At 43.6% G+C, this 18,323-nt stretch overlaps 1 protein-coding gene across 4 annotated transcripts in view; it reads left to right on the top strand.

The window, feature by feature from the left end:
• Nucleotides 1–18,323, top strand: part of CCDC18 (coiled-coil domain containing 18) — a 2,185,916-nt gene that overhangs the window by 2,134,251 nt on the left and 33,342 nt on the right. For all 4 annotated transcript variants that reach the window (XM_069641832.1, XM_069641829.1, XM_069641831.1 and 1 more), the window contains one exon: nt 12,687–13,184. In XM_069641832.1, the coding sequence (XP_069497933.1) occupies nt 12,687–13,145 (459 nt within the window). In that variant the 3' untranslated portion in view covers nt 13,146–13,184. The remainder of the gene's footprint in view (nt 1–12,686; nt 13,185–18,323) is intronic.

Raw genomic sequence — 18,323 nt, forward strand, 5'->3', positions numbered from 1 at the left:
TCTTTTAGTTAAAGTGTTACTGTGCATTACTTCAGGGAAGTGTTGCTAGGGGGTGTCTGAAGATATTTCGGTTTAACTTGTACTTTCCCTCTCTTTCGTTGAATAGGTAGAGTGCCATTTGTAGTAGGTTTTCACTGTGCCGTTTTGCTCAGTTTTCACTATACCGCAAACTTATCTACAATTGAATAGGGAGTTGTATATGCTTTTCTTTTGACTAAACTTAACTTACTTTATTAACTGTGATCTATGTGTTGACTTAGAAGTGTATAGAATAAATATATATTCTCTTTTTAATACAAAACTTTGGTCAGTGTTTCCTTGCTCCATAGTACTGTACTACCTATTGTGTCAACCCTGAATACTGCTCATCTCCCTCTTGAGATAAGTCTGACTGCTCAGCCACAGCTACCAACTAAATCTTTGTGATACAGACTGATACCAAAGGGGATTTATTGCCCTCACCTGTAGTCCTAATCTGGGGTAGTGCTCTCTAAGGGAACTGCCCTGGATTCTGCCTAACAGTAGAAGACGTCAGAAGCAATTCCCACATGCCAAGCCTTCCCCTCCCGCTATCTATTGCGGATCTGCTGACGTGGAAAGACCATTTATTTACATTATTCTAATAGCTCCAAGTACCGTTCTGCCTGTTCAGCATTTGTAGATTGTCGTCTGAAAACAGCCCGCATTCCCTATTTATGAGATTCAAAGAGACCATTGGGATAGCAGTAAAATAGTCATATACATCAGTGTCAATTGATATCACCAGATCCTCTACCCAAGTCATCGCCAAGATGTGATTTCTGTCTACGTTATGAGGAGTAGCCATTGTATAGAATGTGCGAAGGCATGGGAAGGTAGTACGGTGTTGTTCCATTTCTAACTTGCATGGTAACGGGGGAGCTTGGCTTGTATCTCTTGAGGTATATTTGAGGATTGGGGATTGTATTGTATTATAGCAGAGCCAATCTCCCTTCTCGAGGCCCAGTGTATGGTGTACTGCTTGAAAGTGTAGCAAGGCCTCCCCCTTGCAAATATCCATGATTCCTATATGTGCCCACTCTGTATCTTGTCTGGGGTGTACTTTGTATTTAGGCTTATATGGCGGCACCACTCGAATGCTCGACCATGATGGTGCCTTCTGTATGGGTACTTCCTGCATGGATCGCATCCAGTGCCATTGTGCAATCGTCTGTCCCAGGATTGGATGCATTTTAATTTGTGACAGGAGTTTGGCCGGTGGGATAGCCATAATTTCTATGGAGGAAAATGGGGACATCAGGGCCAGTTCCACGGTCCTCCAGCTAGTGTCATCACTAGAATCCAGCCAGCGTTTCGTAATAGGCCTTCCAGGATGGTACTGCAAGTCCACTGTCTGACTTAGCTGCTTGTAATACTTTGAGACAAAGCCTTGCTTTTTTCCCTTTCCAGATGAACCTAGGGATCAAGGTATCAAAGTCCTTAAACATAGTAGGCAAAGGGCTGATTGGCAACATCAAAGCAATGTAGACTAATTTTGGTAGCGAGTTCATTTTCAGGGCATTAATCCTGTCCGTTGGGGAGAGAGACCGATTATCCAGTCTTACCAGATCTGAGCGGATCTTGTCTAGAACTTGTGGTTAGTTTAGGTCTCAAAGTTCCTTAAGAGAAGCGCTAATGTTGACCCCAAGTATTTAATATGATGCTCCTCCAGGGTCCCATCGAATGTCTTGCCTTAGAGGCAGAGCCTCAGATTTGTCCCAATTGATCTAGTAGCCCGCCATTGGGCCGAATTCCTGTGAAAGGGATTGTATATATGGGAGGGAGTTAAGACTATTAATGATGTTTAATAGCAAATCATCTGTGTAAAGAGAAACACTGTGTACCTCAGTGCCCTGATGGATACCCGTCCATCCAAGGTCAACGCATAATTTAACGACGACTGGTTCTATGGAGAGCACGTAATATATGGGTGACTATGGGCACCCTTGGCGTATTCCAGAATGGAGGTTGAATGGGGGAGAGGCGACACCGTTAGTAATGACCGGGCCGTAGGTCCGGTGTACACCGGTTTGATGAGCGTTATGAGTTGTGGAGGAACGCCATACTTAACCATAGCAAGGAACATTAATTCTCATTGGACTTTATCAAACAGTATCTCAGCGTCGACCATCAGGATTGCGTCCTGCGAATCCCTGTCCCCGGCCAAAACATGCAATAATCTGCGTACGTTGTCGCCGGAATGTCTATTACGAATAAAACCATTTGGTCTTTATGCATCAGGGACAGAAGGATCACCTCCATTCGCTGCACCAGGCATTTCGCTAAGCTCTTAGCGTCGGAATTGATCAGCGAGATCAGTCGATACGAGCTGCCTTCTCAGGGTCTCGCCCTGCCTTCTGCAACACCACTATATTCGCTGATAGCATTATTTGAGGTACTTGCCCTTGTTTCTCCGCCTCCTCGAAAGCAGATTCTAGTTTAGGCGCTAGTGCTTCCGCCATGACTTTATAAAAATCTCTGGGGATCCCATCAGTGTAATCTGGGTTACGATTGTTTTCGCAGAACATATGGATGTCCTCTTGTAGATTTTTCAAAGTCTGGGTATTCCAGCGCTGTTAGATTGAGGCGCCACGTTGGTGTTCTACGGTTTGAATCGGGAAGCGCTAGATGCAAAAGTACCGGGGCATGATCCGAGAGAGTAGTGGGAAGGATTGTACAGTCCCTAGCCATATGTAATGTGTTAGAGGGAAGCATCCAGTAGTCTCTCCAGGAATAGCTACGATGCCGGTGAGAGTAAAACATGTAGTGCGGTTGGTCCCCGTGAATGTGTTGCCACTTATCCCTTAGTCGTATTTCGTTCATTAGTGTCTGTAGGACCTCTTGTTTTCTTGGGTTGGTGAGTGCACCGGACGCGGTACTCTGCCGATCTAGAATGGAATCAGGAAAGATATTCAAGTCCCCATCCACAATGGTCCAGTTCCCCAGGTGTGGTCCGCATGATGTAAACATATGGGTAAAGAATGAAGGTGTATCTGTCGTGGGAGCATATATGTTCAATAGTGTAATAGGCATCACGTCTGGTCCAATCTTGAGCCAGACACATTGCAATGTTCACCTAGCTACTTTTTTGCCTCCAAGGTCCAGGCCTCTGATCCCTCTGCCTGCTTTTTGCCATTTCCCCCTCGTCCGAGAGCGGTGTTAAAGGGGTGAGGAGGAGCCATCTGTTCGATTAGTCTAGTTTGATCCTGTTCAAAGTCTGTAGTCACTAGGTTCTGTTGTTGCAGGAAGCGCCATGCTGTTTCAGGTTTATCGAAGGAGTACCATTGTCTAGTTGTATGCAGCATACTGCTGGGAATTTAAGGTAGAGTTTATGTTCGGTGCTCTTGAGTGCTTCAAAGATGGGGCTAAAGCCTTTTCGCCATCTGGACACTTCTATAGATTAGTCATTGAAAATCCTGATATCCGTATTATCGACCCTGTATCCCTTCAGGATGGCCATTTTATGTTGGAAATTCAAGAGCCTCATGGTGATTATGGGCAGCGATCTTGTGCTGATTTGGGAATAGGGGCTTGGTGCACTCTATCACATTGTCCCATGCAGTTTCCATGTGTAGTGTTTTGCTGAAGAAGTTATGCATAAAGGCTTACAGGTTTGTACCTTGAGCGTTTTCCAGAAGGTCCACCAGGCAGAGATTATTCCGACAAAATCTGTTTTCCTGATCTTCGATTCTCTCATCCAGCCTCTGCACCTCCTTGATGACCCTGTCAAAATATGTGATTGTTGTATCGTGATTGTCCTCTAACGCACTGATACCTTGTTCGTTATCGGTCGTTCTCTCTGCTTGTGCAGTCAGGCGAGTCTGGACATCTTGAAGGGCGCGTTTAATATCTTGAAACTGTCACATTCATCTTCTGAGTTCACTGATCAATAATCCTCATTTCAGCCAATATGGTTTGGAGCTTTATCTGGACATCCATCCTAGGTCGATTTCTGGCTGATCGTCGTGGTACAGTGCCCAGTTGGGTGTCCAATACTTGATCTGATCCTTGCTCAAGATCACTTTGTGACATGCCACTGATGCCAACCCTCCCCAATATTCACAATAGGGGTGTGTGTGAGGTTCAGCGCAGCTATATTGAAGGTATATTCCTTTCAGTGCTCACTGCAAGTTGTGACATATGTGAAGTACGGTGTCTCCCGTGAGGCAGTTGAATTTTTTAGCAATTGGTTGGGTGGGCCTCCCTTCTCTCCGTCCCCAATTCACCTCGAGTATATAAATGGAGCTAATTTCAGGGGTAGCCGTGATAGAATTGACTGGTATGCCAGCCCGGGCTACCTGCTTGTAATGATTTCAGGGGCGGAGTAACACCAACAGTACATCAGGGGAGTGGATGTCAGGGCAACAAGTCTAGTACTGAGTATTTGCTCCTTTTACAATGAACTATGTGCCTCTTTATATGTGGATCGTGTATGGGCTCCGGTAATCCCTCTCATACGAACTCACTGCATGGGGCTTCCGAACAGGATGTATACACGGACAGTCTGTGCCACAATCAAAGCCTATCAGCTGTTTGGGTCTTCGCTTGGGGATCAGGCACTCTGCACAATGAGCCCTGCAGCGGTTTGGTGGGTGTACAGGTGGGTCCCAGAGTCAGCAAGCTGCTGCACAGCCACCTTTGTGCTTGTGGCGCGCTCCACCCTCCGGCTCTGCTGCCCGTGTCACTGAGTGTCGGTTTTCTCCCTTTTTAAGTTCCTCCCCCGCTCCAGTAACCATTGCGTCCACCATACGGGTGGGGTCCGCCTCCCCACGTTTGCGATCTTGATCTTGGTCACTCCTTGCCGTCTCTCTTGCGGTACCTAAGCGGTGTTAGCCTGGAGATAGGTGAGAGGTCTTTACGATTGGGCCGCGATCTATGATGGTCACTGCTCTGCCTGTTTGCAGCTGTCTGAGGCTACCCAAATTTGATAGGGTGTTCTGCTCTGCATATGTATACCATGCCGCTCATTACAAGGGTGAGATACTCATCACAAAGGTAATTAAGTCAAAGATTCTCATCAACTATGCCAGAGCCTCGTCAGCCCGTGGCCATCTTGCTTGGGCTCTCGCCCGCTCGTCTACTTCTAATTCTCTGTGGGGTAGTCAATCTTCAAGCAGAGATTGGGTGTTAGATCTCTCTCCTCTTCAGGTGCCTCCCTCTGGAACGGCCTGCCTGCCTCTCTCCGCCTTGAGCCGGATCTCCTTAATTTCCATAAGCTCCTCAAGGCCTTTCTTTTCTCTTCTTGCTCTCTTACTCTCCCCTGCTAACCTTCCCTTGCTCCTGCACCGTTTCTGCTGACTGGCTGCTTGGTGTTCCTCTGTGTTTTACAGGACACCAGGCCCACCTGCACTTGCCTGCTGGCCTCTCTTGCACTAACAGGTTTGGATTCCCCTGGGAGTCCCAGCCTCCTTGCACTTAACTCAGGGCCCTGCTGCTGTGTGTGCACTTCTCCCCGTACCCTCTCACCTGCACTTCTTTTCTGTGCACTAGCACAATCTAAATGATACTAGGCCTAGTAAGATTGTTTGTCTTGTCCTCCCTTTGTTCCCCCTCCGTTGCCTGTTTGCGCCTTGAAACATGTTGTATATATGCATAATAACATATAATTAACAATATCAATATCTTTCGTACTTGGACAGACCAGCTTGAGAGAGAAGTCGACAAGCCTGCTATAGGCTATTTTGTAGACAATGGCAGAGACCAGATTAATTTGAGAGAGAAGTCAAAGAACCTGCTGGAGACAGAGAAGGCACAGGCCAAGAGGGTGGCTCTTTTCGATTACAGTGTGCAGCCCCACAACCCTAAGCAAGAATAAAAAAATACTTGCTGATGGAAATGTGTAAGAGGTACTGATCCTGTCCTAGGAGGGCAACCCGTGACTGGAAGAAAAGTACCTTCTGGTTGGTGATAGATAACTTAGTTCACTCATTGTATCAGGGTTATAGCACATAGCTATAGTCAGAGACCATGTGTGAATCAAGTGATCTGCTGAGCTGTATATCCCTGGGCCTGAATATTAGAGAATCAGAGAAACATCAGTATCTCTATAGGTAGTGTAAGGAACTCATGGTGCCAACAGTAAAGACAGACACAAGTGATCACAGTTCAAGGGTGTTTATTAAACTGCAAATGCGTAGGTGGAAAAACACCTAATCTAAATCTAAGATAGGAGCAAGCCTCGACCATCAAAAGAAAGTAAGGCAGTCCTTGTGGCGTTGTGTCAAAATAAAATGGCCTATACTAAGAAAAACCTATTGCCAATTCCTTACAACTAATTACACAAAGAGTGTGGGATAAGGTTTCAATAAAGAAAGAAATGTTCACAAATAATAAATCAGGATGTGATTACCAGGGGTCGCCCTTCCCCACGTTTTCAGCACGGGACAAGATGGGACCTTGGAGCACAGCACACACTCGAGCATACTCCGCGCGAGCCGACAGTTCGTATAAGCAGTCAGGTTCTTCGACGGTTAAGTCTCCTTTCAAACAAAAGTCTCTTGCCTTCGAGGGCCTGATGCATTCAATCCAGCAAACAAACACAAAGTTCTGTTCCACATAAACTTTGGGTGACAGCTTCACCCTTGTTTCCCCCCTCTTCATGGCGCCGACCCCTCTCCAGTCGGATTCACCAATACACTAAACAGTTCCTTTTCTTAATGAAGTTTGGGTGATGACTTCTCACCCCTTGATCTCCCGCGGCCAGGCTCGGACCCCAAATGACAAACGGGCACTTTCCTTCCCCTTGTCTTGTAATGCCTCTTGCTTTCAAAACTCTTAATGTCTTTTCAAACAACACAGTGTGACTTTCCCTCGATGCGGTTCATTTTTGTTAACACACTGTTCACACACTGTTCACAGGGACTTCAGGCCTTGCCCCTTTTGCGTTAATATCCCTGTGCCGGGGTCACTCTTGTAAACTTTAATTTAAACTCAGTTCATTATGGGACTTTTAGACTACAGCCCTTCTCGTTCGCATCCCTCAACCAGGTTCACTCTTGCCAACTTTATAAAACACAGTTCATTGGGTTTTGCCCTTGGTTGTCAGCTTCCCTCTGCCGGGTTCACTCTCGTCAACTTTGACCAAATAGTTCACTATGGAACCTTAGACTTCGTCCCGGCTCGATAGCATCCCTCCGACGGGTTCACTCTTGCCAACTTTCACCTTGTGGGATTCACTTCCCCTTCTTCACAATCATCTGTCGGTAAAAGACTTTCGACGGCACAGAGGATTTTACAAGACCCCTGTATGACCACTTTGATCTCTCTTCGCCTCTTCCCGAGGCTTTCTGGTTATGGTAGTCTCTACCTTTGGGTAATCGCCCAGATTGTTCTGCGTGAGCACCCACGTGGTGCCGATCCCTCTGTTGCAGGTTTTTCCCCCATTGTCTCAATAGTTCCTTTGTTTACTCAAAGTTCAATTAGCTTCTTGCTACATTTGTTCAACACAGTTTGGTTTCTTTATCGGCTTTCCCCACAATTCACCGGCTGTGATGAACTGTTTGCCTTCTTGTCTGTAGAGTCAAGGTCAGTACCATCTCCCTGGCTTGGCTGTCAGTGGAGGAGGCGCCGGGGCACCGTTAACATCTGCTGCAACACACGTTGGCTATTGTTCACGGTCTTAGGATTCCCTCTCTTGAGGCTTCACGGGTCTCTGTCGATAAGGGCAAGGTCACTTCACTCCTTGGTATCCTCTCACTAATCAGGCTAGGAATCTCACGCAGCCCTCCTCACTTACTGACCCTCCACTGAGTCACAAGCCCGCAACACCTCACCTACCACCACACACGAAAGTCACCTCCCACTGACCTCCATCAAGGGAGCTCTCATCAACGCACGTTCATTGGTAGCCCACGCTACTGATGTCGCCGACATTATCTCCACCAACCACCTAGACTTTATCGCTATCACGGAGACATGGCTCCACCCAGCAGCCGGTCCCACAATAGCTCTAGCCACACCAGATAACTACACCATCATCCGAGCTGACAGAAAAAATGGAATAGGAGGAGGAATAGCAATTATTGCGAAATCCACCCTAAACATCAGAGAAATAACTAGCACAACCCTACCTTCAACCGAACTCCTATCTGTCAAACTCCCGTTATCTGACACCCAAACTATCCTTCTCCACATTATATACAGACCGCCAGGTCCCCCCGCTACCTTTGAAGAAGATATCTCTCTTACTCACTACCAACCTGAAACCTAAATCTCAAATCATCATTATGGGCGACTTCAACTTGGGATTTAATGACCCCAATGACAATCAGGCCACCTCCATTAATGACACCATTACTCATCTAGGCTTCACCCAACACATTAATAAACCTACACATACAAAAGGAAGATCCTTGGACTGGCTTGCAGACGCCAACTGCAACCTCTCACTGACTGACATCACTCCTTGTGCTTGGACTGACCACCGCCTTATTACCTTCTCTCTACCCAGATCCATACCATCTACCACACTACCCACTAGGTTACCTCAAATAATCTCCAGAAATAACCGCAACATCACTATAGAGAACCTTAGACCTCTTCTCGTGCCTATCAGTAAAACTAATCTACCTACGCAAAATGACAACACATCAGCCATTGTAGACCTATACAATAATACCCTATAACTAGCTCTCAACCAGATAGCCCCTCTTAAACGATGAAAAGCCAAACCCATTGCCCACTCCAACAAATGGTTCTCAGCAGAATTAAAGGCTATCCGCAATATCAAAAGAACTGAAGAAACTAGCTGGAGAAAAGCCCCTTCTCTTTCCACTAAAGATGAGTTCGCCTCAGCAGCCTCCACCTACAAATCCACCATCTTAAATGCTAAAAAAGAGATCTATAACATGAGAATACAAAACGCCAAATCTGGCACTAAAGAACTATTCTCTATACTAAGGGAACTCGAATCACCACTGCCTCCTTCAGAGGACTGCATTAAAGACAAGGCCTGGTGCAATAATATCCAGCTGGCCCTCGCTAATAAAATTGCCCTCCTACAAACTAAGAAAGAAGCAAAAAAAGCCTACCTTGCCTCCAAACAGAATCCCATCAGCATAATAAACCACACCACCTCTAATTGCCCTTGCTTCCACTTCTCACCAGTCACAGAAGAGGAAGTAATCAAGATAATCGCCAGTCTCAAACCATCCAACTGCAAAGGTGACATTTGTCCCGCCTCTGTCATCAAAGACGGGGCTAATGAGTTAGCCCCTCTCATCACCTCCTTGATCAATGCTTCCTTCAAAAACTCAGAGGTCCCCAATGACCTTAAAGAAGCGTGGGTCCTACCCCTGCTCAAAAAACCTAACCTAGACCCCAACGTCCCCACAAATTACAGGCCCATCACCACAGTCCCAATTCTCCTCAAAATCTTAGACAGGGTAGCCTACCTCCAAATACAACAACATTTGGAAGACAACAACCTCCTAGGCCTGCGACAATCTGGCTTTAGACCAAGGCACGGGACTGAAACTGCCCTCTTGGATCTAAAAATCCAAATGGATGATGCCAAAGATAAGGGCAAACTGGCCATTTTGCTCTTGTTGGATCGATCTGCTGCCTTCAATCTGGTTGACCACCAGATCCTCACTCAACACCTCTCCTCGGCTGCTGCATTCTCTCAGAATGCCACTAAGTGGATCCAGTCATTTCTGTCTGACAGGTCGACTAGGGTCTTCGCCCCCACCGCGGCTGCGGACCCTTTCCCAATCACATGTGGAGTGCCCCAAGGCTCCTGCATTTCCCCCACACTTTACAATATCTTCACAAAGCTCCTCTTTGACCGTCATGACGATCTGGGTGTTAGCTACACTAGTTATGCAGACGACACCCAGGTCCTCATCACTCTCACTGGCAGCTATGAAGAGGATGCTGCAAAGCTTAATGAAATCTACTTAGAAATCCAAGCCTGGATGGCCACACAGTCTTTGCCTCAACGACGATAAGACAGAACTGCTTATCGTAGGCTCCCAGGCTTGCCTCAACAAACTAGACCAAAGGTATCAATCCTTCACCATTGACGGCAACATCATAAAAGTCTCCAAAGAGGTCAAAACACTAGGTGTGTACCTCGACTCCACCTTGTCACTAAAAAAACAAATACATTCCACTATCTCAGCCACCACCTACACCAATAAATTAATCAATGCCTGTAGGCCTTTTCTCTCCATCTCTAGTTGCCTCACCTTATCAAGAGCATTGATATTGTCTAAATTAGACTATTGCAACACACTCTACCTAGGCACTACCACAAAAAACTTGAACAGGCTCCAGATCCTGCAAAATAATGCACTAAGATGTGCCCATAACCTCCCGCGCAATGCTCACATATCCACGGCCAGCAAAGAAGTCCACTGGCTCCCGATCCGCGACAGAATCAAGCTAAGAACCCTGCTCATCACCCATAAGTGCCTTTCACGCACCACCCCTCGCTACCTCTCAGACAAATTTGCTAGACACTGCTCCACTAGACCTTACCTGCACCAACTAAAGATCCCCAACTATAACCTAAAAGCAGCAGGAGGTTCAAGCTTCCCAGTGCTCGCAGCACAATGTTGGAATACCCTCCCTCTTGCAATTAGATCGGAAGCCGCATTCTGGCCATTCAGAGCCATGGTGAAATCATGGTTACTAGCCTAAACATCCAATCTCAATGACACGTTCGGCCAGCCGCCGTTCGCCACCATGTATTAAGGTTCACCCTGGCTTTATCCGATTCAGGACCACCCTGTAACCCGGTCCTCACTCTCCACTGTAACTATCTTGCACCCTGTTTTCTGTATACTCTATTCTTGTATGTAACTACTGTTTTAAGGTGTTTGTGTAACGATATGTAACTCTGCTGTGCACATGATTATGCGCCCAGCTACCTGATGGTTCGGATGCGCTTTATAAATAAACAAACTAAACTAAACTAAACTCTCAATTTGCGCCGTCTTTCGCCTTTTCTTGAACAGCTGTGCTGAGTTAGCACTCACGTAGTGCGGTCTGCCTTGCTCGTCTTGTGCTCTTTTGCTCCACCTTTTAACTCTGTGGGGAGCGGAAAGGGCTGTCGGGTGTGTGTGTGATTTCAGTCAATAGCCTGACTTTGCCTGACCCTTGGGTTGGGACATGTCAGGTAAACAGGTGTTCAGTTCGGAAAAGGGGGGAGTTGGAGTGTCAGCGTATCCTACCGGATAGGATGGGGAAGAGGTGTTCTAGGGAATTACAACCCTCGTATCAGGAGGTTTGATTACCTTAGAAGGGGAAGATTGATGGGAATGACCAGGATTGTTGGTGTGAAAGGAACAAGGGGGAGATTGTGGGAATGGTAGTGTTTAGTCCAAGTAGAGTGGGTGTTCGGAACAGAATAACCAGAGGGACGTGGAGAATGATGGAGAGTATTCAGATAGGGAACAGGAAAGCAGGGATTTTGAGACAGATGATTTCTGAATGTGATAGGGTTTAGGATGCTGGGGGATTTGTTATATACAGACAGGTCAGTGGATTTGGGTAAGAGCGATTCTTCTCCGGTAACATTCCGCGTCTCACCTAGGGCATTCCCCTGAGCATAACCCTGTGCTCCCCTACCCAGGTGATCCTCACACGCTCGCCCATACCCAGGGTTGGGATCTGAGAGCGCCAGCTCTTCCCTGGCCCCCTGAATAAGGAATTCTTGAGGTCTTGGAGAATACTCTTAGGTTTCTCACAGTAGGCCCTTCACGCTTTGAGTTAATCCCCCTTGAGTCTTTATTATATGTAGTTTGTTGCTCCTAGAATTTAAAGACCTTATCCACACACATTCAGACTTGTTTGTTAAGTGTTTCATCTGATTACTGCCTCTTGTGTGTTCTGTTGATCTTTTTTCAAAGTAATTTGAACTACCTATTTGTAACATGTAGTCTTATTATTTTAATATCAGTGAGTGGTTTCTAAGTGCAGGATTGGGATTCAAACCTGTGTTGTGGTGTGTTGTCTTGCTTACAAGACAAACATGTTGCCCCTGCACTATCCTTCCTTCCCTTCTGTAGCCTTCTCCTTTGAAAAGTCTTTATCATTGTTCATTGTCGTCCTCATACATTCATTCAGTCGATTGGCCACAATCTCTGGAACGTGGAACCCATTCTCTTTCCTCACTGCCAATCTCTGTTTCTCTAACTCTCTACATTAAACATGCCATCTGTAATCTGCATTGCGTTCCCTTAATCCTAGGCAAGTAATTGCTTCTACATTATACCCATGTTTTATTTGGTTGTACCATACTTGTAATGCTCTACAGTGCATTGGCAAAAACTCTATATTAATTCATTAAAATAAAATAAAAACGGATGTCTACATTTCCATTCCCTCCTTTTGCTATGCCTATGTCTATAGCATTCTGTCACACCCCCAGTAATGATTTGCAGGGAGAGTGCTGATCTGGCCATCAAGGTTAGTAGGTTAAATTGTCTTGCCCTGTTATATTCATATTTAGTAATAATAGACAAGTCCAGATGACGCTAAAGCAATATTATGATGCAGTTAAAGCTTTCAGAGGATCTCATGGCATACAGTGGGGTTGGAACTGTTAAATGTACTTTATAAGCAAGCATTTCCTCTATGTACTGGACATTTTTTCAATGTAGTTCCTGTTAAAATATTATGTGATTCAGCAGTTTGAATTCACTGACATGTTTTATAATCCACAGGAGTCTGAAGTAATGAGATTGAAAGCAAGAATTTCTGCCTACGAAAGGACAGCTGGAGTAAGCCGCCTATACAGTTCTCTTGATGCTTCCCCTCAAAGGATAGCAGTTTTAAATGTACCGAATTTGTCAACCCCGACTTCAGGTCTAAAATACAGGACGATGCGCCGATCAATAAGTGCTGGTGACCTAAGTATGAAAGATGACTGTGATTCACTTGATATTTCTACACGCATGCTGGATGATCTAATTCATATTCTGCCAGTGCCTGATGCTTCAAAGATCCAAGATGGCTTCCAAGTCCCAGACGATTCTCAAGACTCTTCTTTCAACCCTCTCACATACACTCTGGATGAAGATGCAATTAATACTTTTTCGGACCGTGGGGATTTAGGAACACTTTCTGGAATGCTAAGATTTATCACAACAGAGATGAAAATAGCTGAAGGCTCTTGTGGATAAACACCTACAAATGTATCCTCTGCAGAGAACACACAAAAGGTAAATAATAGGATGTGAATTCTTGTAACTGAGCTACAATTTGATTTGCTTCTGATTTGCCATGGATGATCCTTTTATTTACCTGTTAAGATGTGCAGGAATATAATTCTTATTTGTGCTCTACTTGTTTGATAATTGATATTGCTGTAAATGCTGCACTGCGCCACTGGAACTTTCCTGCTCTAGTTCCCTCAATTGAATAAATAACCAAAGGATGGGGTTGCTAATATTATTTTGCAAGAATACAAATTGCTGACAACTTGGTAAAGGCAAAAAAACAATATTTAATTAAAAAGAGAAACATTTTGAAATTCACACTGCAAAATAAATGTTTTATTTTTGTGAATTGTACTAAGGACAATATTTTCTAGAAACTTCGTCCCGTAGTTCAATTGGAAGATGGATACATTTTTCTTAGAAAGCTCTCCAATAGTCCAATGCAACAGTCAATTGTGAGTTTTAATTTTGATACATGTGCTGGTATACTTGTATTTGGTGATTTGAATCCTGATGTTCTTATGCATAGTAATTGGAGCCTCAGTGATATAGGAAAGGAATTCGGGTTCTTGAAATTCTTATTTTTTTTTAATTCCTGTTTTGAATGAATAAATCTTTGATAAAATCGTGTCTTATCTTAGTCTAAGTTTGAATGATCATTTTCTCAAATTCTTAGTTTCTCCAATTTTTCAAACAATCCATTTTTTTTTTCTTTTTTATTGATTTAGCTGGCATAAGTCAACTTTACAATATATAAAATATTTTGAATAAACACTACTAAATACAATAAATCATGTACATTTACAATTACAAATTGTTTTAAATACAATGAAAATATGACACCCCTTAAAACACTGAAATGAAATCAAAATAAAACAGTAATAATCAAAAATATCCAAAATAAGATCACCTGAAAGGTCAAATAAAATCAACTAAGGAAAATATAAAATCAATTCATACTAATTCAAGCTCAAGTGAAGTACATTACCATTAGTCTAATAAATGACCACTTAATTGAGTGTATTTGCAGCACTTTGAACCTCTATATATGTGTCTCTTTCAAATTCAATTCATTCAAGAAACCGATGGCACTGATTCGTATATGTGTAAGTAACCCAGAATGAATACACTTCCAGAGGTGGTCTGGAGAACACTCTCGATAATCCTTCATTGCCTTTTTTAAAGTATTTAAGCCATTTGTCCATCAGACCTGCACACTCTACTAACAAGTGTCTGTGTCTCGATCTGATCACAATTCATACAAAAACGACAGTGACTTTCAGAATGATTAATAATTCTTTGTCATGCTAGCACCTCACAAGTATGCCAAATATTAAATCTCAGTCTCATAAAATCACTTCTGTGCGACTGAGATGGAGATTTTAAAGTGTACTATTCAGCAATACTATATTTCTTTTCCACAAACGGGTTATCGTTAATGCCACAATATGTTTTACATTTTTCTCTTGGGACGATCCAGTCTTTCTGAAAGTTTTGTTTTCACACTCATCGGATTTTGTAAAAGAACTAATAATCACATCTGCCAGTGACAAGGCGTGAATTACCAATTTTCGCCACCTAGAAATAAATGTATCTATAGTAGAAAAAACATAATCGGACAGTAATCCCAGCACTGTAGTTGTATTAAGAGCCAGAATACACTTCCTGAATAAGGCAACAACCTGCCACATATACCGAGCATGCAAGGAAATTAACCCAAGTTCGTACAGTATCCAAGCTACAGGAGCACATGAGGGAAGATGTAGAATGCTACGCCAATATTTACCATCCAAACTAGTCCAAACATTATCCTATACTATTGGCTTGGTTTCGGAAGCATATAGAAGAATAGGTACAATTTTTTGAGAGAAGTATGAAATGGCTGGCCTAACCGTGAATTTGTCATGCTTAGCTTGTATGCTGGTATCTTGATGAATAGAAGTTGTTATTTTAGATTTTAAGCTTTGTTTATATGTTTCAGCCCTTCCCTGACTTGCAATAACTGTGCCCAGATAAGTGTACTGTTGTACACATTGTAATGTATGCCCCTTAAGGGTCCAAGTTTGATGTTGATTGAGATGCTTTCTAGATTGGTTAAGCTTCATAATTTTCGTTTTTTCCAAATTTATGGTTAAAAGATTTGTATTAACATATTCCGCCAAAGCATCCAGAGCTCTTTGCAACCCTTTGGGCATTTTTGAAATTAAAACAAAATCGTCTGCATACAAAAGAGAGTATACAGGTCTGTTTGCCAGTTTTGGTGCATCAGTGATGATATTTGTGAAAGCTCCACCTATATCTGAGATAAAAAAAATTAAAGAGTGCCAAGGCAAGGGTGCATCCCTGCCTCAGCCCTCTATAGGTGTTAATTGGCAAGGTCAATCTACCATCCAATGTAAGTCTTACACGTATAGTATTACCTGTGTGTAGATCTCTAATAATAGAAACAAGGTAAGATGGACACCCCTGTAAGGTCAGTTTTCTTATTAACAGTTCTCTTGATACAGAGTTGAATGCAGCTCGCAGATCGACAAAAACTAGATAAAGTGTTTGATTTAGTATGGTATGGTGAGAAATGACTGATGTGAGTGTTAACAAATTGATGCTAGTACCCATACCTGGAATAAATCCAGTTTGATATGGATCTCTTTTAAAAAATTAACAGGTCCAATTATTGAAATCCCTCAAAATAAATTTCGAGAACAATTTCCCAGGCGCATCAAGGAGCACAATAGGTCTATAATTATAGCACAAGACTGATCTCCCTTTTTGAAGATGGGTACTATGACAGATGAAAGCCATGACGGAGGGGTTGTATTTGTTTTTATAATGTGCCTGAAAATATTATGTAAAATGTTAGCCCAAAGATTTGGATGCTGTTTAAACATAACATTATTAAGGCCATCAGGGCCTGGTGCCCGTGAGTTGGTGAGTTTGGTGATGAAAAACAGAATATCCTCTTCAAGGATGTGTAATCCTTCATAATCTGATGACTCTATCACAGTTTCATATTTGTTATTGTGCGGTGTAGCATACATATTTGTGTGATTATTCACCGAGTCATTCTCATTTACGCCATTCAATTGTACCGATTTCCGAGTTGCATGAGTGGCAATATTTATTAAGGCCCAGATTTGTACTGAATTTTTTGCAGAAATGGATTGCAACATCACCTTGCCATCAGCTTGTAGCATTAGGAGTCTATTTGAGCGTAACCACTTTTTATATTTACAGTTTAGTGCACTTATAAGCTTTTTCTTCTCAGGGATATTAGTGAGCGCAATTGCTTTTTTCTGTTTTCTCAACATAGATTTCCTCGCTTGCACTTGGGCATCAAATTTGTGTGTAGGCTTATGATGCCTTTGAGTCGATCTTGGTTGCAAATTATGATACATGTGCAAGTAAGACGTGTATACCTTGTTTGATGATACACCATCCCTATAACTACACTCAAGATTGATGTTAAAAGAAGTCAAAGCAAGTATGTTCCAGCTGAAACATGTTTTTGCATTATTAATGACCATGGGCTGCTGTAATCTAGCGTTATCAAAACTACACAATGGTTTATCCACAGCCCACTCCAATATAAGCAGTGCATGGTCACTATTTGATTGTTTTAACACTTTAAAACTTGTCACTACATTAAATGTATTTAAATCAACATAAATGTAGTCAAGTATGGAAGCACTCTGGCCTCTCCGCCAGGTGTAAGCGGCAGGTATATCCCCATTCAAAGAACCCTTACACATATTGAAATGTCTTTCTCTCATCGAGGAGTGCCAACGTTGACAAGACACATTCATTTTTGCACTGTTAGGTGGTAGAAGTTGCATATTTAAATCACCCGTCAAAATGGTGCTAGTAATTTCAGGAGTCATTAGTATGATATTCATCAATTCTTTCAGTTCTGAAAGAAAAAAAAATCATCTGTTATGCCCTTGGGATTTCGATACATGTTAATATTAGCTTGTTACTTTGCCCATGAATAATTACAGGTTGGGGCTGCCTATTCTGATATACACCAATCCCTTTGATTTTTTATGGCAATTACTAAACCTGAGGAAGGACGACCTCTAGAGGACACCTTAGCAGGATGTAAAATGATGATGTGGTCCTCCCATATAGGTTTATTAAGTAACCAAGTTTCCTGTAATGCTACAATGTTAAATATTGCAAGAAAGTCAGCACTGGCCCCCATCAAATGCGAAAACCCACACATGTTCCAACTTATTAATGATATTACAAATATTTCACTTTGTACTCTTGGTTATAGTTTTTTCTCGTTGGGTTTCCTCTGTATCTCATATTTTGTTGATTTTTCCGAGTTCTTTGCTCCCCCATATTCTATTGTTGTTTATTTGTAATGCGCATATACACAAGTGTTTCGAGGCGCAACAACGCTAGGTGTGAGGGAACAGGGAGACAAAAAACGATCTTTCTAGGCCATGTGACATTCAGATCTTTCCAATGCAGTAACGAGAAGTGCGGGTGGAGGCTGATGAGGGTGGGGGGTGCAGGAACAGGGCAGAGGGACCCATGAGGAGGTGAGTGTCTGAGGAGGCCAGGAGAACAGGGCCGGGGAAGAGAAGAAGGGAAAGGGGGGGAACAAAAACTAAGTGCGATGAAGGGGGCTGGAATGGCTCAGGCCATCCAGTCAAGTGCAGGGGCGCAGTAAGGGCAATTGCAGATGAGGAGGGGGTGGATCAGGGGAGACTAAGTGCAGAGGTAGACTGGACAGGGAGAGGACTGGTGCCCTGTATGACTCTGAAAGGGCCAGGCCACCAGTCAATGGCAGAGGGGGAAATTTAGCAGGGGAGAGGGAAGGAAGAGGAGAAAAGGAATGTCTTGAGGAGCTTCCAGGACTTAAGGAGATCCAGCTCTAGTATGAGATGGGCAGGGAGGCCATTCCAGAGCGAGGCAATTGTGAGGCGAGAGATTTACCCCCTACTCTCCGCCTGCAGAAACATCTGATTTTAAGAGTTAGAGCTCAACAACCAAAGGGCTCTAACAGGGGGGTATTTCGGGAGAGAAAGTTGGATGTAGTGGTACCAGAAAGCCTTGTGGATGATGCAGGGGGTCTTGAACTTAATCCTTGCAGTAACCGGGAGCCAATGGAGAGATTTAAAGTCTGGAGGGATGTGG

The sequence above is a fragment of the Ambystoma mexicanum genome, chromosome 1q (assembly GCF_040938575.1).
Source record: "Ambystoma mexicanum isolate Mex_15411 chromosome 1q, UKY_AmexF1_1, whole genome shotgun sequence".
Classification (NCBI taxonomy): Eukaryota; Metazoa; Chordata; class Amphibia; order Caudata; family Ambystomatidae; genus Ambystoma; species Ambystoma mexicanum.